Here is a 26781-nt window from a genome sequence, read left to right as displayed (position 1 = left end):
CAGACATTACAGCAAGCATTAGGAACTCTTCTAGATATGAGTACTGCCTATCATCCACAAACTGATGGGCAGAGCGAAAGGACGATACAAATTCTTGAAGACATGCTACGAGCATGTGTTATTGATTTCGGAAACAGTTGGGATCGACATCTACCGTTAGCAGAATTTTCCTACAACAACAGCTACCATTCAAGCATTGAGATGGCGCCGTTTGAAGCACTTTATGGTAGAAAGTGCAGGTCTCCGATTTGTTGGAGTGAAGTGGGGGATAGACAGATTACGGGTCCGGAGATTATACAAGAAACTACCGAGAAGATCATCCAAATTCAACAACGGTTGAAAACCGCCCAAAGTCGACAAAAGAGCTACGCTGACATTAAAAGAAAAGATATAGAATTTGAAATTGGAGAGATGGTCATGCTTAAAGTTGCACATTGGAAAGGCGTTGTTCGATTTGGTAAACGAGGGAAATTAAATCCAAGGTATATTGGACCATTCAAGATTATTGATCGTGTCGGACCAGTAGCTTACCGACTTGAGTTACCTCAACAACTCGCGGCTGTACATAACACTTTCCACGTCTTGAATTTGAAGAAATGTTTTGCTAAAGAAGATCTCACTATTCCATTAGATGAAATCCAAATCAACGAAAAACTTCAATTCATCGAAGAACCCGTCGAAATAATGGATCGTGAGGTTAAAAGACTTAAGCAAAACAAAATACCAATTGTTAAGGTTCGATGGAATGCTCGTAGAGGACCCGAGTTCACCTGAGAGCATGAAGATCAGATGAAGAAGAAATACCCGCATCTATTTCCAGAAGATTCGTTAACACCTTCAACAGCTTAAAATTTCGGGACGAAATTTATTTAACGGGTAGGTACTGTAGTGACCCGAACTTTTCCATGTTTATATATATTAATTGAGATTGATATTTACATGATTAAATGTTTCCAACATGTTAAGCAATCAAACTTGTTAAGACTTGATTAATTGAAATATGTTTCATATAGACAATTGACCACCCAAGTTGACTGGTGATTCACGAACGTTAAAACTTGTAAAAACTATATGATGACATATATATGGATATATATATAGTTAACATGATACTAGGATAAGTAAACATATCATTAAGTATATTAACAATGAACTACATATGTAAAAACAAGACTACTAACTTAATGATTTTTAAACGAGACATATATGTAACGATTATCGTTGTAAAGACATTTAATGTATATATATCATATTAAGAGATATTCATACATGATAATATCATGATAATATAATAATTTAAAATCTCATTTGATATTATAAACATTGGGTTAACAACATTTAACAAGATCGTTAACCTAAAGGTTTCAAAACAACACTTACATGTAATGACTAACGATGACTTAACGACTCAGTTAAAATGTACATACATGTAGTGTTTTAATATGTATTTATACACTTTTGAAAGACTTCAATACACTTATCAAAATACTTCTACTTAACAAAAATGCTTACAATTACATCCTCGTTCAGTTTCATCAACAATTCTACTCGTATGCACCCGTATTCGTACTCGTACAATACACAGCTTTTAGATGTATGTACTATTGGTATATACACTCCAATGATCAGCTCTTAGCAGCCCATGTGAGTCACCTAACACATGTGGGAACCATAATTTGGCAACTAGCATGAAATATCTCATAAAATTACAAAAATATGAGTAATCATTCATGACTTATTTACATGAAAACAAAATTACATATCCTTTATATCTAATCCATTGATGATGTAGCGTGAGGGTACGAAATAGTATTATTTTTACTAGGAAATACTACAAAATATGACACAAGTTTTATTAATTTACGGATGGAATATACCTAAACCTTGCTACAACACTATAGGCAGTGTACCTAATCGTAGAGTAGTGTAGTTTTTAGTAAGTCCGGTTCGTTCCACAGGGAGCTAGTGATTACGTACTATATTTTTATAAAACTATATTTATATAAATATATATATATATAAGTAGTAATATTATTATAAAAGGGGGGTTTTTACCGTTTAATGACCGGTTTGTCGATTTTATATTTTTAAGCGTAAAGATAAATGACAATAATTAAAGTGCGTAAAATAAATAAATGACGATAAATAAAATAACAATAAATAAAATTGCGATAGAATATGAAATAAAAGGATTATGCTTATTTAAACTTCCGTAATCATGATGTTTGACGTTTTGATTTTAATTAATTGTTACTCGGGTTAATTGTCCTTTGTCATGGTTTATTTGATACCTATCTGGTTTTTATCCATAATAGTCCATCGGTCATAAATATAAAGTGCGAGTGTCCTTGTCAAATTACCCATATACCCGAAGTCAAAAATTCCAACTAATTAAGGATTTAAACTGTGACGCAGTTATCACTTCTGTCAACAATTACACCAGTTATCACTGTATGTAATCTACCCCTGTTTTGATTAGATATGAATATTAATTTACCCACTTGATCAGTTTGAATAATCAATTACCCAACCCGAATAATTAATTAAATGATTATAATAGATTCCATATGAACGTCACTAAATAGGACAACCATAATCATTATTAATTATTAGGATAATTAATTTGAAGATAGGTTCGACAGACTCCAATGAGTTGTCACTCAATTAGACAATACCCCCCATCTATTAATAGTCAATAGTCCAATTTCCACAAGTGTCGGTCTTTTGCCCAAACCTTAATTATGGTACAAAGCCCAATTACCCAATTTTAGTAATTAGCCCAACATCATGATTACTTCATTTTAAATAAGCATAATAATAACTTAGCTACGAGACATTAATATAAAAAGGTTGAACATAACTTACAATGATTAAAAATAGCGTAGCGTTACACGGACAGAATTTCGACTTACACACTCAAACGATCTCTATCATAAATCTTATTATTATCATAATTTAAAATTAAAATTAAGATTATTGTTATATCTGATTACATTAACATTATGATAGAGAATTATAAATATAGATATTGATATTTGATATTGATAAATAAGAAAAAGATAGAAAAAGGTGTGCGTTAATTGATCGTAATACGTTGCCTTTTATAGGCAAAATGTTAAATTGAATTTTCGCTTACGACCCCTGAACTATGCTCAATTAACAACTTTTTATTATTTAATATTATTCTTATTATGAATTATTTAAATATTATATTTTATTCTTGTGCATAGTTGACTTGTAATTTTTACACCGTTGCGTCGAGCGTTGAAAGTTGGTTCATGTCTTGGTTCCGGATTTTCGAACGCCTTTTCGTACAATTTTATATCGTGTACTTTGCGTTTTGTAACTTGTACTCTTGTCATTTTTAGACGTTCTTCATCAATAATTTGAACCTTTTTGATTGTATCTTGTACTTTTGAGCTTTTTGGACCTTTGCGTCTTCAAATCTTCATTTTCGCCTTTTGTCTTCGCACTTATTTAAAATAAACGAATATTACTCGAAAATGGAACAATTGCAACTAAAATCTTGTCTTTCTTGGGGGATTTTGCTATGAAATATATGTTCCTTTTTAGCCTTATCAATATCCCCACACTTGAGCGTTGCTTGTCCTCAAGCAATACAGTCTTGAAATAATATAATACATCACACGAATCACTTCTTTATTCTTCACACTTTGTACATCAGTGATTTTGATAGAGCGGTATAAACAATGATATTAACAATAGAACCATGGTTAAAGGTGGGTGTGTCATCCACAGTTGCCTTGGGTTTAGGTCAACGACACTTGCAATCAAATAGCCGATTTACTTTCGGTTTCCAAAGCAAAGTGCACATTTGAAAGGCGGTTTACAGTCCCACATGACTATAAAAATGTAGATCCTTTAGGAAATTGGATCTTTATGAAAACATTTGATCTTTTAAAAATTCAAGCTAGATTTTACCCTAGACAAGTTTTCTGATTTGACCCACCATCGGTGTTGCAAAATATATTTGTGGATCAATATTTTGGCTAAAAACATTTAGGTTCGTGTAATCCACTGCTATCCCGGTATCGGAAAGCACACATCCAGTTTACTTGTTCCGTATATTACCTTTCGGTAAACTACCGTCCGGTTGTAAAGGAAAGCGATGAACAAGAAACTGTTAAGGCAATGTCCCGTGACATGCATTTGATTATGGTATTTTAACGTGTCGGATGCTAGAACTATCCTTGGTAGGAGCGATAGTAAAGATCATCCTATGATTTTTCGGTCTGGCACAAGGTCCTGTCTCCGACCATGATATGCAACCACCGTTCTTACGGTTGACACCCGATTTGGTTCAGGTGACCTAATGAATTCCAGGTGAATTCCTAGGATTTTACGTTCAATGGTAATGAACGCATTGAAAATGGGTTTTCAGAAAACAAATCGGTTTGTATTTTTGATCAAAATATTTTCTCGTTCAAGCTCGAGTTTAGATATCATTGAATTCCATGAGTTTGAATTCTCAATCTTTAAGGTCAATCTCAAGGATTGAGTAATATCAGTCTTAAAAGCTGATTTTTAATCTTTAAGGAGATTATCCTTTCTGGGGATCTGATTCATTAGTCTTATCAAGCTAATTTGCACGGTGCCCTCCCCATTTTACAAGACAGACCCTCTCATGGTTAGGATAAGTCTGACCACTTGGCGACCCTGTTTGATGCTGAGGTCCGTGGATTTCCTGCTGATTTTAGTGATGACTTTTCTAGGTTTTTCGTCAACCTACAGCTGGTCTGGACGACAACTTCTTGACCTAAATCAAGAAGCGAGTGTCTTTTTTGGAAGACTTTACTTCCTTTTAATGATGGAATTGATTCATCGTGTAGATCCATCTTTCTTTCAAATATATTACAGTAAACCGGGTAAAACTGATTAGTATCATCCAAAACAAAAGTACCTGCAATAATCTTGTACAAAGATATGTGATAGATAGTTTTTAATTGAATAACTTGGTACATTCTCCCCACACTTAGTTTCTTTCTTTGCCTTTTTATTCTCCTTTATTCCATTTTAAATGAATTCAAGCATTTTAGGTTGTTTCTCAATTTATGTCCTTTCCGAGGTATCGATAATTTCGGTATTATCACCTAGTTTTCACCGTTCATAAATATGTATAAACATGATTTTGACTTCATTTAATTGAAAATTTTTCAAATTTTCACAAAATTTGGCAAATAAACCAAGTATAAACCTGAGAGAATTTATAACCCTTCCCTACACTTAAGATCATGCAATGCCCTCATTTGCATGAAATCAGACTATAATTTAAATTCATGAGGGTGATTAGCGTAGAAAAGTGATTAAAAATACCGAGTTTGTAATTACAAAGCTCGTCGAATGATAGATGGCGCCTCATCGTTCATTCCTTCATTTGTTATATCATATTTGTTGTTTTGCGTCTTGTCATCAAAATTAGTACCTTTTGCTGAACTTTAATGACAGTCTTTGAAAGTGCGTTGTTTTACCCTGTTTTGTACATAAGATAAAATACAAACATATATATATATATATATATATATATATATATATATATATATATATATATATATATATATATATATATATATATATATATATATATATATATATTTTTGAAGTTTGGTTTATAACCCCACTTTTCAAAAATTTATAAAGTATAATATTTTTGGCATACTTTAAATCAATAAAATTAAAAATAATGATAACAAAATTTGTCGCCCCGCCCTCGGGTAAAGTAATTTCGGTTCAATGACCTAGTGTTCAACTTACGACGAATTTTAGAAATCATTTTTTTTAAACTTAATGAAATAAAGTAAATTTTTGTTTTTTAAAATTCACACAAAACTTAAATTAAAAAAAAACATATTAATTTTATATAAAACCTACAAAACAAAAATTCAGAATGGAGGGAGAAAACTAGTTCTTTAGTGTCTACTAGCGGAAAAGACCAATCGGATTCCATTCTCGGAACTACACGAGAACAGAACAACTAACTCTCGACAACATTTTCCTTTTAGAACATTTGAATCTCCCCACACTTAGGTAGCTGTGGTGTCGAAATTGTGATTAGCTTCATCGTCAATTTCTCTTGGTCCATAATCAACTTGCATATCTGTGACTTTTTCTTTAAGCCATTAGTCGGATTCATGTGTTATATCCACAATTTCAACTAGCTTTGCCTTTTCTTTAGGCGACAGATTGGATACTAATCGGTTACATAACTTAAAGTTCCCCTTGGTTCTAGCATCGCGAATCCATTTAATAAGTTTCTTCATTGAACTATTAATAACGGGGTAATTTAATTACGTATCAACAACGGGGTTCTTTGTTATCATGTCATCATTAGGTGTTACTTCATTTTCCCCACACTTAGGCGTTTTATTATTGTTAAGCACTATCGTTGGAGTTGGTAAAACAACATGGTTCTTACCAATCATTTTTGCTGGTTCAACGGTTTTGGTTGGTGGAGATTTAGACTTTCGAATCATAAAGGTGATCGATTTGTCACCACTTTTAAGTGTCATTCTTCCATTTCCTACATCAAATAACGCCCCGGTGGACGCAAAGAATGGCCGACCTAAAATTAGAGGAATGTTTGGGTCCTCTTCTATGTCAATGACAATAAATTCGACTAGAAAGGTTAAATTGCCTACTTGAACGGGTAGGTTGTCAGCAATTCCAACTGGGTGCTTAATGGTTTGATCAAAGAGTCGAACACTCATATCCGTTGGACTTAACTTACCTACACCTAATCTCTTATATAAGGAAAGAGGCATAACACTTACACTTGCACCTAAATCTGCTAGTGCATCATACATGACACAATCACTAAGTAGACAAGGAACAATAAATTCACCCGGATCACCTACCCTAGGTGGAGGTTTTGGTGGAACTGTATTCACCGGGTTTACTTCTACGGCTTTTGTTTCTTGTACTTTCTTATTCTTTTTCTTCTTCTTCTTTCCAGAAGTATCACAATCTTTATTACTTATTACTTGCTCATACTCAACTCCTTTTCTTGGAAACGGGATGGGTGGTTTGTATGGTGTCACCACTGGCTTTACATACTCGGGTGGTGGTGGTGGTGTAACTTCTTCATTGTTACTCACATCTAAAACCTTCCCATCTTCTGGTGCTGGTTTTTCAGAATTCGTTGACACCATATTAACATTCTCATTCCGAGGGTTTACTTCAGTATTACTCGGTAGCTTTCCTTGTTCCCTTTCACTCATCATGCTAGCAAGAGTACCTACGTGTTTTTCTAGATTCAAAATGGAAGCTTGTTGAGTTCTTAATGACTGATCAAACCTATCATTTGTTTGGGTTTGAGTTGTAATAAATTGTGTTTGAGATTCCATTAGCTTTGCCATCATTTCTTCTAGATTTGGCTTTTTCTCTTCGATTTGTTGTGGTGGTTTATACAAGCCATGTCTTTGTTGATTGAAAGTGTTGGTTTGAGTTGGTTGGTTATACGAGTTATTGTTGGGTCCATTTGGATTGTAAAGAATGTTTTGATTTCGATTGAAGTTCAGCTTTGGCGGTTGATAATTATTTTGATAATTATTTCCCGGCCTTTGGTTCATATAGGAAACATTCTCTCGTTGTTCCATGGTTGGTTCAATGTGACAATCTTTCAATAAGTGTGGTCCACCGCATAGCTCACAACTGATTCGTATTGCGTGAATATCTTTATTCATCTTTTCCATTCGTCTTTCGAAAGCATCTATTTTTGCGGAAACGAAATCAAAGTCATGGCTAGAATCAGCTCTAGCCGCTTTAGATGATCGAAAGATATCTTTTTCTTGGTGCCACTCATGTGAGTGGGATGCTGTGTTATCAATAATTTTGTAAGCTTCAGTTGCGGTTTTCTTCATAATTGAACCACCAGCTGTTATGTCGATGTCTTTCCGTGTAGCAACGTTGACACCTTGGTAGAATATTTGTACTATTTGATAAGTGTCTAAACCGTGTTGAGGACATCCTCTCAACATCCTTTCGAATCTTGTCCACGCCTCATATAATGTTTCATTTGGCTTTTGCGTGAACGTAACAATTTCTCCTTGAAGTCTCACGGCTTTGGATGCCGGAAAGAATTGTTTAAGAAATTTTTCAACTAAAACATCCCATGTATCAATCGCCCCTTCAGGTAACGATTCTAACCAATCTTTGGCTTCTCCCTTTAAAGTCCAGGGAAACAACATGAGATAGATTTGTTCGTCTTCTACTTCTCGGATTTTGAATAGTGTACAGATCCTATTAAACGTACGAAGATGTTCGTTTGGGTCTTCATTCGGCGCACCACTGAATTGGCATTGATTAGTCACCATGTGTAGAATTTGTCCTTTGATTTCATAATCTGGAGCATTAACTTCTGGTTTAATAATGGCGTGACCTTGGCCAGTGCGCTTAGCTCTCATTCGTTCTTCCATACTTAGAGGTTCTAGATTTTCCATGATTGGATTTGTTGTATCCGAATCACTAGAGGATTCTGATTTAACGGTTTGGGGTTCAGGATCTTGGAATTGTCCTTGAATATCTTCCGGGTTCTTAGTTGTGAAATCGGGTTCAAAAGATGGATTATCGGAAATTTGAATTGGAGTACTTGGTCAACTAGATGACGATTCTAAAGAAAAATCAACGGCGGCGATATTTGTTAAACGATGTCTTGATCGAGTTACATGTGGTGAACGTATGAAAGGTGGTGAACGTTTTGCTCGGTGCATTCACAGAATATCCTATTAGTTATAAAAATAAGAAAAACTTATATAAGTTGTCCAATCAATAGACTTTTCTGATTTTGCCCACGTTTCGAATAGCCAAAAGATGCAGCAGAGGGGCAGGATTCGTTTGGTCTCAATATAATTGAGGACTGTTTGGCTCCAATAACCCGGTCCACGTACAAATCCAACTATTACTACGAACCAGAAAATTTTGATGTCTATCAATTTAACCACTTAAAATAAATTTTCGTAATTTTAAGAAATTTAGAGAAGAAGTAGAAAAAAATCTAAGTCCTAAAAACTAGAATGGCGAGAAATAAGAGAGAAAAAGATTGCGCGTCGAAAAGTGTCGAAAAATGAAAAAGACGAAGAGTGGTTTGTAAACACGCGGTTAATCCAACCTTATAACGATCACTATCTTAAAATTAAAGCTACAAATGGAGATCACTAATTGGAATTGTAATTGATACATAGGTAAACGCGTCGAAAAATAAAAATAAGAAAATAGCGCGAAAAATGGCGTCGCAAAATTCTAAAGCACCTAAAACTTAGTCTAAGGAATAAGCACTTAAGGGATTTTACGGCAAAGCCTAAAAATTCTAGAAGTAAAAATAACTATGGCAAAACTAAACTTAATACTAAAAGTTGCGAATATAGTCTAAAAATCTAAAGGTAATAAAACTAAAAAAAACATTTTTTTTTTATAGACAAAATCTTAAAAATATATTTTTTTTTTTTATAATTTTTTTTTTTTTTTTTTTTTACATTTTTTTTTTTTACGTTTTTGTTTTTTTTTTTTTAAGTTTTTTTTTTTTTTTTTTTTACGTTTTTTTTTTTTTTTTTTATATTTTTGCAAATATAAATTAAAAATATAGCGTTTTAGTGCTCCCCGGCAGCGGCGCCAAAAACTTGATGATGTAGCGTGAGGGTACGAAATAGTATTATTTTTACTAGGAAATACTACAAAATATGACACAAGTTTTATTAATTTACGGATGGAATATACCTAAACCTTGCTACAACACTATAGGCAGTGTACCTAATCGTAGAGTAGTGTAGATTTTAGTAAGTCCGGTTCGTTCCACAGGGAGCTAGTGATTACGTACTATATTTTTATAAAACTATATTTATATAAATATATATATATATAAGTAGTAATATTATTATAAAAGGGGGGTTTTTACCGTTTAATGACCGGTTTGTCGATTTTATATTTTTAAGCGTAAAGATAAATGACAATAATTAAAGTGCGTAAAATAAATAAATGACGATAAATAAAATAACAATAAATAAAATTGCGATAGAATATGAAATAAAAGGATTATGCTTATTTAAACTTCCGTAATCATGATGTTTGACGTTTTGATTTTAATTAATTGTTACTCGGGTTAATTGTCCTTTGTCATGGTTTATTTGATACCTATCTGGTTTTTATCCATAATAGTCCATCGGTCATAAATATAAAGTGCGAGTGTCCTTGTCAAATTACCCATATACCCGAAGTCAAATATTCCAACTAATTAAGGATTTAAACTGTGACGCAGTTATCACTTCTGTCAACAATTACACCAGTTATCACTGTATGTAATCTACCCCTGTTTTGATTAGATATGAATATTAATTTACCCACTTGATCAGTTTGAATAATCAATTACCCAACCCGAATAATTAATTAAATGATTATAATAGATTCCATATGAACGTCACTAAATAGGACAACCATAATCATTATTAATTATTAGGATAATTAATTTGAAGATAGGTTCGACAGACTCCAATGAGTTGTCACTCAATTAGACAATACCCCCCATCTATTAATAGTCAATAGTCCAATTTCCACAAGTGTCGGTCTTTTGCCCAAACCTTAATTATGGTACAAAGCCCAATTACCCAATTTTAGTAATTAGCCCAACATCATGATTACTTCATTTTAAATAAGCATAATAATAACTTAGCTACGAGACATTAATATAAAAAGGTTGAACATAACTTACAATGATTAAAAATAGCGTAGCGTTACACGGACAGAATTTTGACTTACACACTCAAACGATCTCTATCATAAATCTTATTATTATCATAATTTAAAATTAAAATTAAGATTATTGTTATATCTGATTACATTAACATTATGATAGAGAATTATAAATATAGATATTGATATTTGATATTGATAAATAAGAAAAAGATAGAAAAAGGTGTGCGTTAATTGATCGTAATACGTTGCCTTTTATAGGCAAAATGTTAAATTGAATTTTCGCTTACGACCCCTGAACTATGCTCAATTAACAACTTTTTATTATTTAATATTATTCTTATTATGAATTATTTAAATATTATATTTTATTCTTGTGCATAGTTGACTTGTAATTTTTACACCGTTGCGTCGAGCGTTGAAAGTTGGTTCATGTCTTGGTTCCGGATTTTCGAACGCCTTTTCGTACAATTTTATATCGTGTACTTTGCGTTTTGTAACTTGTACTCTTGTCATTTTTAGACGTTCTTCATCAATAATTTGAACATTTTTGATTGTATCTTGTACTTTTGAGCTTTTTGGACCTTTGCGTCTTCAAATCTTCGTTTTCGCCTTTTGTCTTCGCACTTATTTAAAATAAACGAATATTACTCGAAAATGGAACAATTGCAACTAAAATCTTGTCTTTCTTGGGGGATTTTGCTATGAAATATATGTTCCTTTTTAGCCTTATCATCCATACACCAACGACCAAAAACACCTACAAACATTTTCATTCTTCAATTTTATTCATCTAATTGATCTCTCTCAAGTTCTATCTTCAAGTTCTAAGTGTTCTTCATATATTTTACAAGTTCTAGTTACATAAAATCAAGAATACTTTCAAGTTTGCTAGCTCACTTCCAATCATGTAAGGTGATCATCCAACCTCAAGAAATCTTTGTTTATTATAGTAGGTTATCATTCTAATACAAGGTAATAATCATATTCAAACTTTGGTTCAATTTCTATAACTATAACAATCTTATTTCAAGTGATGATCTTACTTGAACTTGTTTTCGTGTCATGATTCTACTTCAAGAACTTCAAGCCATCCAAGGATCCGTTGAAGCTAGATCCATTTTTCTCTTTTCCAGTAGGTTTATCCAAGGAACTTAAGGTAGTAATGATGTTCATAACATCATTCAATTCATATATATAAAGCTATCTTATTCGAAGGTTTAAACTTGTAATCACTAGAACATAGTTTAGTTAATTCTAAACTTGTTCGCAAACAAAAGTTAATCCTTCTAAATTGACTTTTAAAATCAACTAAACACATGTTCTATATCTATATGATATGCTAACTTAATGATTTAAAACCTGAAAACACGAAAAATACCGTAAAACCGGATTTACGCCGTCGTAGTAACACCGCGGGCTGTTTTGGGTTAGTTAATTAAAAACTATGATAAACTTTGATTTAAAAGTTTTTATTCTGAGAAAATGATTTTTATTATGAACATGAAACTATATCCAAAAATTATGGTTAAACTCAAAGTGGAAGTATGTTTTCTAAAATGGTCATCTAGACGTCGTTCTTTCGACTGAAATGACTACCTTTACAAAAATGACTTGTAACTTATTTTTCCGACTATAAACCTATACTTTTTCTGTTTAGATTCATAAAATAGATTTCAATATGAAACCATAGCAATTTGATTCACTCAAAACGGATTTAAAATGAAGAAGTTATGGGTAAAACAAGATTGGATAATTTTTCTCATTTTAGCTACGTGAAAATTGGTAACAAATCTATTCCAACCATAACTTAATCAACTTGTATTGTATATTATGTAATCTTGAGATACCATAGACACGTATACAATGTTTCGACCTATCATGTCGACACATCTATATATATTTCGGAACAACCATAGACACTCTATATGTGAATGTTGAAGTTAGCTATACAGGGTTGAGGTTGATTCCAAAATATATATAGTTTGAGTTGTGATCAATACTGAGATACGTATACACTGGGTCGTGGATTGATTCAAGATAATATTTATCGATTTATTTCTGTACATCTAACTGTGAACAACTAGTTGTAGGTTACTAACGAGGACAGCTGACTTAATAAACTTAAAACATCAAAATATATTAAAAGTGTTGTAAATATATTTTGAACATACTTTGATATATATGTATATATTGTTATAGGTTCGTGAATCAACTAGTAGCCAAGTCTTACTTCCCGACGAAGTAAAAATCTGTGAAAGTGAGTTATAGTACCACTTTTAAAATCTAATATTTTTGGGATGAGAATACATGCAGGTTTTATAAATGATTTACAAAATAGACACAAGTACGTGAAACTACATTCTATGGTTGAATTATCGAAATCGAATATGCCCCTTTTTATTAAGTCTGGTAATCTAAGAATTAGGGAACAGACACCCTAATTGACGCGAATCCTAAAGATAGATCTATTGGGCCTAACAAACCCCATCCAAAGTACCGGATGCTTTAGTACTTTGAAATTTATATCATATCCGAAGGGTGTCCCGGAATGATGGGGATATTCTTATATATGCATCTTGTTAATGTCGGTTACCAGGTGTTCACCATATGAATGATTTTTATCTCTATGTATGGGATGTGTATTGAAATATGAAATCTTGTGGTCTATTATTATGATTTGATATATATAGGTTAAACCTATAACTCACCAACATTTTTGTTGACGTTTTAAGCATGTTTATTCTCAGGTGATTATTAAGAGCTTCCGCTGTCGCATACTTAAATAAGGACGAGATTTGGAGTCCATGCTTGTATGATATTGTGTAAAAACTGCATTCCAGAAACTTATTTTGTTGTAACATATTTGTACTGTAAACCATTATGTAATGGTCGTGTGTAAACAGGATATTTTAGATTATCATTATTTGATAATCTACGTAAAGCTTTTTAAACCTTTATTGATGAAATAAAGGTTATGTTTTGTTTTAAAATGAATGCAGTCTTTGAAAAACGTCTCATATAGAGGTCAAAACCTCGCAACGAAATCAATTAATATGGAACGTTTTTATTCAATAAGAACGGGACATTTCAAAACATATCCAATCTCATGAAGTTGTTAAAGTGTTTTGAATTAGCGTCTGGCCTAAAAGTGAACTTCCATAAAAGCTCTATGTATGGTATTGGTACCGCGGTCGATGAATTGGAAGTGATGACGAATCAAGTGGGTTGTAAAATGGGAAACTTTCCATTTATTTATTTAGGAATTCCCATTGGTGCTAAAATGAACAAAATTGGGTCATGGTCTCCGGTAATTGAGAAAATAAAAAATACACTTTCGAATTGGAGGATGAGATCGATGTCATTTGGAGGTAGGATTGTTCTTATTAAATCGGTGATTTCGAGTCTCCCGTTGTACTGTAGCGACCCGACCAAAACATATTTGACGGCGCCGTCTACTTAGGTCCCGTTACGTGGTCATAAGTCTTTAAAACAACGTTTGACCAAAAGATATGTCGCATTCATTTCAAATGTAAAGATTGTTCAAAGTTTACAAGAATAGTTCCACCACAAGTTACGATACAAAGTTTTAAGTACAAATGAAACTTATGCGACACAATTTGAAAGTAGCCAAAAGACGCTCCATGTATGCATATATACTCGACATCCAATGCAAGTATCAAAATAATGAGCCGAAGCATGTAACACATATCGTTCAAAGACCTGAGAAAAACATAGAAATCTGTCAACGAAAAAGTTGGTGAAATCATAGGTTTAAGTAAGTAAGTACAAGTGAACCACAAGATTTGCATCAATGAAATAATAGTAATACATTCCAAAAGTTTGTTTCACGAGCACCCAATTATCAATGCTTAACATTTCTCCCATTGAACCCCATCACTTAGTGCTAGAACATACACTGTTTCTCGAAAATATATTTCATTCGTAAACGGTAGCGAACCGTTTGAATGAGGGTTTGTCAAACCCATATGGATCCATACAACATAAGTTCTCGCTTACACCCGGCAAGTGTAACTAATGATAATCGAATTGAGGATTTTGTTCTAAACTCGTATGTAGAATGTTTGTTTTCCTGTACTTGTGTTCACTCAGTAAAGAAATGTTTATGTTTTCTCATCCCAAATGTAAGTTCAAAAAGAGTAAAAGTGGGACTATGATCTCACCTTGAGTGCACGAGTAGTAAAGTACTTCAACAAGTAAACGTGTGCAAAGAACAATGCTAGTCTTGACCTAAACAATAGGTTGTATCAATAACGGTAAGCACGATAGGTCAAAGATGTTCAATTAGTCCTATGGCTCGTTAAGACTCGATCATAATAGCATGTGAATCAAATTGTCATGTTTCATGCAAGGTACAAGTATAAAAACATGTTAGAACGATTGCACAATTATTTGGTTAAGTTTGATTAAAAGTCAACTTGGTCGGGTCAAAGTCAACGGAAAAGTCAACGGGGTCGGGTTGGGTATCCGACAATTTTTCTAAGTTATATAATCATATATGAGCATGTTGGCCAAGTTTCATGTTAATCGGAGGTCCGTAGCATAGCAAACATTTTTATGTCAAATGACCAAAGCAAACAGCCAGTTTTAGTACAATGGGACGGCGTCCCAAATGGCTAGACGGCGTCCCACAATGAAGGGTGGGACGGCGTCCTGATATCCTAGACGGCGTCTAGGTTCAAAAGGTGGGACGGCGTCCCCAGTATCTGGACGGCGTCCTGATCGGTTTCCAGGCCCTGTTTGCTGTATTCCTCAAATGGACGAACCAAAACACAAACAATCACATTTTATGATCCGCAAACAATTAGAACATGTATTTTATATCATCGGAAAGCTCTTTCGACAAGGAACGCAACTAATCACTTTTCATCAAGCAAAAATATCATATACTATAACCGAAATCCTGCCAAGTGATCAATAGAGGTTTATTTTCAGGTTTCAAGTTTATCAATTGCAATTTAAGTTTCGGGAATCCAATTTATATATATGATATGCCGTTTTGAAGGTAATGAAACATGTAATACAACTAAACACTTATCAATAACATTAACAAGCATTCAACGCATCAAAAGTTCGTTTTAAGAGTTGTCAACCCTAACCAAAAGTTCACAAAATCAATAATCGCGTTTATGAAGTTTCTTTAATCAATCTATACATCAAAATGAAGCTAATGATACTAGTAACATTTTTAAAACATGCACATTAACAATCTAATAACATTTGATCATCCAAAATCAAGGATTTAGCAAGTAATTTTCATAATGAACTAGTTACACCAAAAACAACAAATCGAGCATACAAATTACATACACGACATCACAATGAGCCATAGACACTAATTAACATACTTTTAAGTCAAGAACACAAATTTAAAGAAAACTAGTGTTTTAGAAATGTTACCCAAACAAGATGAAGTTGGTACCAAAATGAAGAGGATGAAGAGAGGATCACGAATATGTAATTTATTTTGTTGTAAGCCTCCTAGATCGAATTTAGATGATGATTGAATGAATTTGGAAATTGGGTGTGTTCTTGCTAGAGAGAAAGAGAGAGAGAGAGAGAGAGAGAGAGAGAGAGATGGTTGAATGGTGGTGATTGGGGTGGACTAGGTGACCTAGTCAACTAGTTTGCCCCGTGTCAATTTTAGTCCCTCGAGTTTGTAGTCGGGTGCGGAAAATACCTAAACGGAATATTTTAAAACACGTATTAACGGGAGATGTTATAAACATATAACGGAGTTTAAATTAGTATAACGGAAAAGAAAACGGAAAAAGGCGGGATGTTACATTACCTACTCCTTAAAAGAAATTTCGTCCCGAAATTTAAGTAGGCGTAGTAGTCGTTGTTTCTTCCTCGAGATCTTGCGTTTCCGAATTCACGAATAGATGAGGATACTTCCTTTGCATTTGATCTTGTCTTTCCCAAGTAAACTCGGGTCCCCTTTTGGCGTTCCAACGGACTTTAACAATCGGGATTCGGCTTTGTTTCAATGTCTTGACGGAGGTGTCCACAATTTCAACCGGTTCCTCCACGAAATGAAGTTTGTCATCAATGGTAAGCTCCTCGAGAGGAATGACGATATCGGGTTCGGCAAGACACTTTTTCAAGTTGGATACATGGAAAGTAGGATGAACGGAGCTCAATTGAGGTGGAAGATCTAAACGAAAAGCAACGGTTCCAATACGCTCCAAGATTTCGAAAGGACCAATATACCGCGGATTTAGCTTCCCGCATTTCCCAAAACGGATTACACCCTTCCAAGGTGCGACTTTTAACATTACTCGGTCACCGACTTGAAATTCAAGATCGTTGCGTCGTTTTTCGGTATAGCTCTTTTGACGACTTCGGGCCGTCCGAAGCCTATCTCGGATTTGAATGATTTTCTCGGTGGTTTCGTGAATGAGTTCGGGTCCGGTGATTTGCACGTCACCTACCTCGGCCCAACAAAGAGGTGAACGACATTTGCGGCCATATAGCGCTTCAAAAGGTGCGGCTTTAATACTCGCGTGATAACTATTGTTATAAGAGAACTCGGCGAGAGGTAAGTGCTTGTCCCAAGCTTTTCCGAAATCAACCACGCAAGCTCGTAACATGTCTTCTAAGGTTTGAATTGTACGTTCGCTTTGTCCATCGGTTTGAGGATGATATGCGGTGCTCATGTCTAAACGCGTTCCCAACGCTTCTTGCAATGTACGCCAAAATCTAGAAACGAAACGGCCATCTCGGTCGGAGATAATCGATAAAGGTACACCGTGTCGGGCTACGATCTCCTTAATGTAAAGTTGTGCAAGTTTCTCCATTTTGTCTGTCTCTTTCATGGCAAGGAAGTGTGCGGATTTGGTGAGACGGTCAACAATAACCCAAATGGTATCATAACCGCCCGTCGTTTTTGGTAGCTTGGTTATAAAATCCATCGTTATCCTTTCCCACTTCCATTGCGGGATCTCGGGTTGTTGAAGTAATCCGGACGGTCTTTGGTGTTCGGCTTTGACTTTGGAACATGTCAAACACTTGGAAACATAAGTAGCTACGTCCCTTTTGATGTTCGGCCACCAATATAGTTGTTTAAGGTCGTGGTACATCTTATTGGCACCGGGGTGAATCGAGTATCGTGACTTATGGGCTTCATCTAAAATAAGGCTTCGTAGGTCCCCATAACTAGGCACCCAAATCCTTCCGGCGTAATATCGGAGTCCGGTCTCCCTAATTTCGAATCGAGAGACGTGAATGTTTAAGAGCTCGTGTGAAAGGTTTTCATCCTTGAGAGCCTCATCTTGGGCTACCCGAATTTGGCTATTAAGGTTGGTGTGAATGGTGATGTTTAAAGCTCGGACACGAAGAGGCACCGCTCTTTCTTTTCGACTTAAGGCATCGGCTACTACGTTTGCCTTCCCGGGATGGTAACGAAGCTCGCAATCGTAATCGTTCAAAGTTTCAATCCACCGTCGTTGTCTCATGTTTAGTTGCTTTTGATCGAAAATGTGTTGGAGACTTTTGTGGTCGGTAAAGATAGTACTCTTGGTTCCATAAAGATAGTGTCTCCACATTTTAAGTGCAAAGACGACGGCTCCGAGTTCGAGATCATGCGTCGTGTAGTTTCGTTCATGAATTTTGAGTTGTCGAGAAGCATAAGCAATGACTTTCGTTCGTTGCATCAATACACACCCAAAACCATGTTTCGAGGCATCGCAATATACAACAAAGTCATCATTGCCTTCGGGAAGTGACAAGATAGGAGCGGTGGTTAGCTTCGTTTTCAAGATTTGAAACGCGGATTCTTGCTCGGTCGCCCAAATGAATTTCTTTCCTTTGTGAGTTAATGCGGTTAGAGGACGTGCAACCAAAGAGAAATTTTCGATGAATCTACGATAGTACCCGGCGAGACCCAAGAATTGACGAATGTGAGTAGGAGTAGTAGGAGTCTCCCATTTACTAATGGCTTCGATCTTCGTGGGATCGACTTTAATACCTTGATCACTTACAACATGACCAAGAAATTGAACTTCCTTCAACCAAAATTCACACTTGGAGAATTTGGCATAAAGTCGTTCTTGTCTCAAGAGTTCAAGCACAAGTCGGAGATGTTGTTCGTGCTCTTCTTCATTTTTAGAATAGATCAATATATCATCGATGAACACAATAACGAATTTATCGAGATACGGTTTGCACACGCGGTTCATAAGATCCATGAACACCGCCGGTGCGTTAGTGAGACCAAATGGCATGACAAGGAATTCATAACTACCGTAACGAGTCCGGAAAGCGGTTTTGGAGACATCTTCCCCCTTAACCCTTAATTGATGATAACCCGAGCGGAGATCGATTTTCGAATATACACAAGACCCTTGTAGTTGATCAAAGAGGTCATCGATACGAGGAAGAGGATATCGGTTCTTAACCGTCAATTTATTTAGTTCACGATAATCAATGCACATTCGTAGGGATCCGTCTTTCTTTTTAACAAACAAAATCGGAGCGCCCCAAGGTGAATGGCTAGGTTGGATAAAACCACGATCAAGTAGTTCTTGGATTTGACTTTGCAATTCTTGCATTTCGGATGGGGCGAGTCTATATGGTGCACGTGCTACGGGTGCGGCTCCCGGAATAAGATCGATTTGGAATTCAACCGGTCGATGAGGTGGAAGACCCGGCAATTCATCGGGAAATACATCGGAATAGTCACTAACAATTAGCACATCATCGATATGCTTATCATCGGACTCGACTTTCTTAACGTGGGCAAGGATCGCAAAACAACCCTTACGGAGCAGTTTTCTAACTTTAAGGCACGAAACGAGGTTGAGTCTGGTGCAACTCTTATCGCCATAAACAATCAAAGGTTCACCATTCTCGATAGGAATTCGGATTGCGTTAAGATCACAAAGGATGTGAGATTTCGTTTTGACTAACCAATTCATACCGATTATTACATCAAAGCTTCCTAGTTCCATGGGTATCAAGTCAATTTCAAATTCCTTACCCAAAATGTTTAACGTACACCCCCGGTAATATGTGTTGGCACTTAATAGTTTCCCGTTAGCCACTTCAATGGTATAAGTGGTATCTAATGGAAGAGGTGGAGTGCTAAAAGAATGAGTCAAAGCCTTGGATACAAAGCATTTATCGGCACCCGAATCGAATAAGCAAGAGACATAAGAATTGTTGAGAAGAAACGTACCCGTGACTAGTTCAGTGTCATCCCGGGCTTCCTCGGTGTTGATGTTGAAAGCTCGACCGCGCGTATTGGTGTTATCTTTCCTTTTCGGGCATGCATTTCTATAATGACCCGTTTGGCCACATTCGTAACAAGTGCCCGTCTTTGGTGCATTGGGCCACTTTCGAGCGACGGGAGTGGCACTTTTACAATCGTTGGCCTTATAACCAATTCCTTGGCACCGATGGCAAATTAGCTTACTACATTCGCCAAAGTGATGTTTGTTGCATTTGTTGCAAAAAGGTAGATTCCCGGCATAACCCTTCTTGCCGTCGGAAGTGAAAGATTTCTTGGCAAAGTTGTTGTTGCTTGATTGGGGAGCTTCCCATTTTCTTTTGTTGCCGCCCGATTTATCCTCGGCCTTAGGTGCCGGAACTACGATTTCGTCAACCGTTTCTATCAATTTGCGGGCCATGTTCAAGGCCTCTTGATGATTAGTGGGTTTGGATGACATTACTCCGTGTTTGATACTCTTTGGAAGACCATCCATGTAAAGTTCAACCCTTAAAGCTTCGGGGTTCACAAGATTTGGGCACATCAAGGCTAGTTCGGAAAATCGTTGATTATAAGCCTTGAGATCATTTCCGATCGCCTTTAAAGTTCTTAGCTCTTGTTCGAGCCTTCGGGTTTCTTCACGAGGGAAATATTCGACAATCATCTTTTCCCTCAAGTCGGCCCAAGAGAGGGCGTGAGCTTCATCGGTACCCACCGATTGTACATAAGTATTCCACCATGTAAGAGCGACACCGGCGAAGGTGTGAGTGGAGTATTTGACCTTGTCTTGGTCCCGATAACCGCTTATGCTAAAGACGGCTTCCGTTTGCTCAAACCATCGGGTGAGCACGACCGGTCCCCCGGTTCCATCAAAAGTGTGAGGTTTGCACCCCATGAAAGCTTTATAGGAGCATCCCTCGTTTGAGTTTCCGGCTCCATTGTTGTTGTTGTTGTTGTTGTTGTGGTTGTTATTATTATTGTTGTTGGATGAGTGACCGGCCATGGCCGCATCTACGGCGGTGGCTATCATCCGTTCGAGAGCTTGTTCGGGAGTTTCATTGCGGCGTACACGACGAGGAGCCATTGTTCCTTCAAGACACAAGAATATCATTGATTAGAATTCTCAATAATACTAACCGTGATATAGAATAAAGATAAAGAGAAGTTTTTCCTCGACTCGCCTTAAATTCTTTATGTCATAATGTCGGAACGTTCATATGAGTCACCGTAATATAATCCCGGAAATTATATTACCCTGATTCATATGTGCATTCGACATCATTTCATATAGTCAAGGTGGCGTGTCAATCAAATTAAACAACGTGAGATTAAGATGAACTAAGAGTAGATATGAGTAGAAGCGTTCGAGTATAAATGCACAAGTAGTCAAGTAATTCCTACTTCAAGTCTATATGCCGGTTGTAGTCTAGACTCACCAATGTACCCTATGACTCGGGGTTGACACTAATGAACTCTAAATCCCTACAACCAACGCTCTGATATCATCTGTAGCGACCCGACCAAAACATATTTGACGGCACCGTCTACTTAGGTCCCGTTACGTGGTCATAAGTCTTTAAAACAACGTTTGACCAAAAGATATGTCGCATTCATTTCAAATGTAAAGATTGTTCAAAGTTTACAAGAATAGTTCCACCACAAGTTACGATACAAAGTTTTAAGTACAAATGAAACTTATGCGACACAATTTGAAAGTAGCCAAAAGACGCTTCATGTATGCATATATACTCGACATCCAATGCAAGTATCAAAATAATGAGCGGAAGCATGTAACACATATCGTTCAAAGACCTGAGAAAAACATAGAAATCTGTCAACGAAAACGTTGGTGAAATCATAGGTTTAAGTAAGTAAGTACAAGTGAACCACAAGATTTGCATCAATGAAATAATAGTAATACATTCCAAAAGTTTGTTTCACGAGCACCCAATTATCAATGCTTAACATTTCTCCCATTGAACCCCATCACTTAGTGCTAGAACATACACTGTTTCTCGAAAATATATTTCATTCGTAAACGGTAGCGAACCGTTTGAATGAGGGTTTGTCAAACCCATATGGATCCATACAACATAAGTTCTCGCTTACACCCGGCAAGTGTAACTAATGATAATCGAATTGAGGATTTTGTTCTAAACTCGTATGTAGAATGTTTGTTTTCCTGTACTTGTGTTCACTCAGTAAAGAAATGTTTATGTTTTCTCATCCCAAATGTAAGTTCAAAAAGAGTAAAAGTGGGACTATGATCTCACCTTGAGTGCACGAGTAGTAAAGTACTTCAACAAGTAAACGTGTGCAAAGAACAATGCTAGTCTTGACCTAAACAATAGGTTGTATCAATAACGGTAAGCACGATAGGTCAAAGATGTTCAATTAGTCCTATGGCTCGTTAAGACTCGATCATAATAGCATGTGAATCAAATTGTCATGTTTCATGCAAGGTACAAGTATAAACACATGTTAGAACGATTGCACAATTATTTGGTTAAGTTTGATTAAAAGTCAACTTGGTCGGGTCAAAGTCAACAGAAAAGTCAACGGGGTCGGGTTGGGTATCCGACAATTTTTCTAAGTTATATAATCATATATGAGCATGTTGGCCAAGTTTCATGTTAATCGGAGGTCCGTAGCATAGCAAACATTTTTATGTCAAATGACCAAAGCAAACAGCCAGTTTTAGTACAATGGGACGGCGTCCCAAATGGCTAGACGGCGTCCCACAATGAAGGGTGGGACGGCGTCCTGATATCCTAGACGGCATCTAGGTTCAAAAGGTGGGACGGCGTCCCCAGTATCTGGACGGCGTCCTGATCGGTTTCCAGGCCCTGTTTGCTGTATTCCTCAAATGGACGAACCAAAACACAAACAATCACATTTTATGATCCGCAAACAATTAGAACATGTATTTTATATCATAGGAAAGCTCTTTCGACAAGGAACGCAACTAAGTACTTTTCATCAAGCAAAAACATCATATACTATAACCGAAATCCTGCCAAGTGATCAATAGAGGTTTATTTTCAAGTTTCAAGTTTATCAATTGCAATTTAAGTTTCGGGAATCCAATTTATACATATGATATGCCGTTTTGAAGGTAATGAAACATGTAATACAACTAAATACTTATCAATAACATTAACAAGCATTCAACGCATCAAAAGTTCGTTTTAAGAGTTGTCAACCCTAACCAAAAGTTCACAAAATCAATAATCGCGTTTATGAAGTTTCTTTAATCAATCTATACATCAAAATGAAGCTAATGATACTAGTAACACTTTTAAAACATGCACATTAACAATCTAATAACATTTGATCATCCAAAATCAAGGATTTAGCAAGTAATTTTCATAATGAACTAGTTACACCAAAAACAACAAATCGAGCATACAAATTACATACACGACATCACAATGAGCCATAGACACTAATTAACATACTTTTAAGTCAAGAACACAAATTTAAAGAAAACTAGTGTTTTAGAAATGTTACCCAAACAAGATGAAGTTGGTACCAAAATGAAGAGGATGAAGAGAGGATCACGAATATGTAATTTATTTTGTTGTAAGCCTCCTAGATCGAATTTAGATGATGATTGAATGAATTTGGAAATTGGGTGTGTTCTTGCTAGAGAGAAAGAGAGAGAGAGAGAGAGAGATGGTTGAATGGTGGTGATTGGGGTGGACTAGGTGACCTAGTCAACTAGTTTGCCCCGTGTCAATTTTAGTCCCTCGAGTTTGTAGTCGGGTGCGGAAAATACCTAAACGGAATATTTTAAAACGCGTATTAACGGGAGATGTTATAAACATATAACGGAGTTTAAATTAGTATAACGGAAAAGAAAACGGAAAAAGGCGGGATGTTACATGTACTACTTCTCGCTCTTCCGTGCTCCGCCATGTGTGATCAATCTTCTAGAGTGTGTAAGACGTAATTTTTTTTGGGGGGGTCCGGGAACGGGTAAAAAAATGTCTTGGGTAAAATGGGAAAGTGTCATTTCTCCATACGAGTCGGGTGGGTTAAACATTGGGTCTTTAAAAAGCAAGAATTTAGCTTTACTCGGCAAGTGGTGGTGGAGGTTTAAAACCGAAACCGACACTTTGTGGAATAAAGTTATTCGAAGCTTATATGGTTCATGTGGCGGTTTCAATTCGGGGGCGGGTTCTACTAACTCAAATTGCACAGGTACTTGGATTAGTATCATAAAAGCAGGTGATGATATTGAAGGTCTAAATGTCTCTTTTAAATCTTCTTTTGTCAAGACTATTGGAAATGGTGCTAATACTCTATTTTGGGATGAGAGGTGGATTGGTACAAACAAGTTCAGCGCTCTCTTTCCTAGGTTATACAGGCTCGAGGCTAACAAGGCAGCATCAGTTCGTGATCGTCTTTCCTACGGTGAGCAGTCATGGGAGTGGTCGAGGGATCCGTCAGGTCGAACCAGAACCGAACTAATGGAATTGTCTTCTATGCTTGGCAACGCCGTGTTGAATCCAGATGTGGCAGACTCTTGGCGTTGGAATATGTCGAGTAATGGAGTGTTCACGGTTAGAAAACTTACTCTTGAAATCGACTCAAAAATTTTGGGACAGTACAGCGGGACTATTGAAACTTTAAGGAACAATATGGTTCCAAAAAAGGTGGAGGTTTTTGTTTGGCGTGCGTTAAAAAAGAGACTTCCAGTAAGAATGGAACTTGACAAAAGGGGTATTGATCTACATAGTGTGCGGTGTCCAATTTGTGATGATGATTTAGAAACGGTTGACCACTCAATTGTCTTTTGTAACATGGCGTACGACTTATGGAACCGGGTCTACAATTGGTGGAATCGTGGCAATTTTCCAACTCTTAGTCTTTTTGAAATTTTTAATGCCGATGGCGTGTCTTTCAATTCCCCTCTTGGGAAATCTCTATGGCAAGCGATCTCTTGGATATGTGCATATCACATATGGAAGTTTCGAAACGATATGGTGTTCAAAGGGAAAAAATGGAATGTCCCAGTAGCCTTCAATGAGATTCAAATTAAGTCGTATGACTGGATCTCAAATAAGGTTCATGGGAAAACTTTCAATTGGGAAACTTGGTTATCAAATCCTAGTTCTTTCTTGTTTTAGTTCGTGTTTTCGGTAGATCTCGTGTTTGTTTTTTGTTTTTCGTTGTATTGGCAAGATTCCTTGCCTTCCTTCGTGTACTTGTTCCTTTCTTATATATTAAATTGCCTTTCAAAAAAAAATAATAAGAGATTATAATTATAATTATATTATATATCTGCCAACTAAGTTTATCATTTTGTTTCTATAGGCCACCCGTAGTTAAAAATAATTTTGTAGGCCACTCTAATTCTTATGTTGATCCAATTACACCAAATCGTTCTAAAAACTCACCGGAAAACTGTAAACAGACACAAATAACCGTGCATTTTTATTTTAAGATTATTTATTTCATTATACATGATTATTTGCATCATTTTATATTCTTTTGATGATATTTCTGACTGATTTACTACATATTCAACAAAATACGAATTTGAGTGGCCTATAAAATCACTTTCATTTGTGTATGGCCTACAAAAATAAAATGATATATTTGGGTGGCCTCCCGATGTATAATCCTAATTCCTAATAATAATTTTTTTAAAATGTTTGTGTGAGTAACTTGAATGTTTTCAAGAAACCTTCATTAGGTTCTTAAGCTAATTTTTGTCGCTGGTGTTTTGTCGTAGGTTTATCAGGACAAAGGCTTGAGATGCAGTGAAAGATAGGGTGTTTGATTGATCAACGGACTCATTTTTTTGGTTAGCTAACACTGTAGGCTTCTTTTCTTTTGAAATCTTGATTTGTTGTTGTACCCTGTGCATTTCAGCTCCTTTGTTGTAGTTTAGCGTTGATGGAGAAAGTTATTCTCGTATCATATTGAATCAAATCGAGTCGAAAACTTGTGGTTTATTCTTAACAGTGTGGCTGGTTTACAGAGGTTCACTGTTGGGCCAAAAATGTCCGTATCGGCCTGGTTTGACTCGATCTAATTTGCAGTGCAGACCATGACATTTTGGTACCAAGACCAAAAAAATCGTAAATTTGTTAAATACAAAAACAATTATTACTACATATATCAATGACAACAATTATATTTCTTATCTTTCGATGTCGTTCAAATTAAAGGTTAGCAACGAAGTGTGGTAGCTACTTTGATAGTTAATGACAAAAAATCACACTCTATTTGAATAACGAATTTTAAATTTCAATAATAGAAATAACCAAATTTTTACAATTTGAAAACTACGAATTGTTAATAAGACTTCTTTGAATATGACGTTTATTATAAATTTATTAACCTTGTAAGGTACATTGCATATACATGGTGCTTGATCAATTTTTTTTTTTAAAGGCAAGTTAATTTTATTAAATAAAAATTACACGAAAAAAAACTAGCAAGAAGCTAGAAATAAAAAAGCACGAGACTACATCCAACGACTACACCCAACTAAAAACTCACAACAATTAAAGACTCGAAAAATAAGAAACACGATATCGCGAGGACATAAAGTGACGCACACCACGACTAGACAGGCAGCTACGTATCAGACTCCGAGGACGCACAGGAAGAAGAGCATGTACTACAGGAACGCCAAATTTTGTGTATTATATTGTGATTGGATGGTCCTCAGTGTCAATCCTATTGAGAGATACCGCATGCATGAATTTTTGCTAACTAAACATCAGTTTCTCAATGATTAGGTATCACACTTATTTCATTATATACTAAACTAAATATTCTAAATATATTCAATCCAAGAATCAATGAAAGCCACTGTTCATTTAGAATAATTCCGTAAT

At 35.8% G+C, this 26781-nt stretch overlaps 1 protein-coding gene and 1 non-coding gene across 2 annotated transcripts in view; both read left to right on the top strand.

Annotated features, from left to right (window-relative positions):
- The window catches only part of LOC139901388 (high mobility group B protein 10-like), a 58781-nt gene extending 33053 nt beyond the window's left edge, over window positions 1-25728 (top strand). Inside the window, 1 exon segment of the mRNA XM_071884109.1 lies at window positions 25668-25728. Coding sequence (XP_071740210.1) covers window positions 25668-25689 — 22 coding nt within the window. The 3' untranslated portion in view covers window positions 25690-25728.
- On the top strand, window positions 7966-8072 carry LOC139903364 (small nucleolar RNA R71). Its single transcript, XR_011778189.1, has one exon. It is a non-coding gene; the product is annotated as a small nucleolar RNA R71 (small nucleolar RNA).
- Window positions 25729-26781: the final 1053 nt, after the last annotated feature.

This window comes from Rutidosis leptorrhynchoides, chromosome 3 (genome assembly GCF_046630445.1).
Source record: "Rutidosis leptorrhynchoides isolate AG116_Rl617_1_P2 chromosome 3, CSIRO_AGI_Rlap_v1, whole genome shotgun sequence".
Lineage (NCBI taxonomy): Eukaryota > Viridiplantae > Streptophyta > Magnoliopsida > Asterales > Asteraceae > Rutidosis > Rutidosis leptorrhynchoides.
The sequence above is the reverse complement of the archived record's forward strand: the minus strand, read 5'-3'. Positions and strand labels throughout refer to the sequence as shown.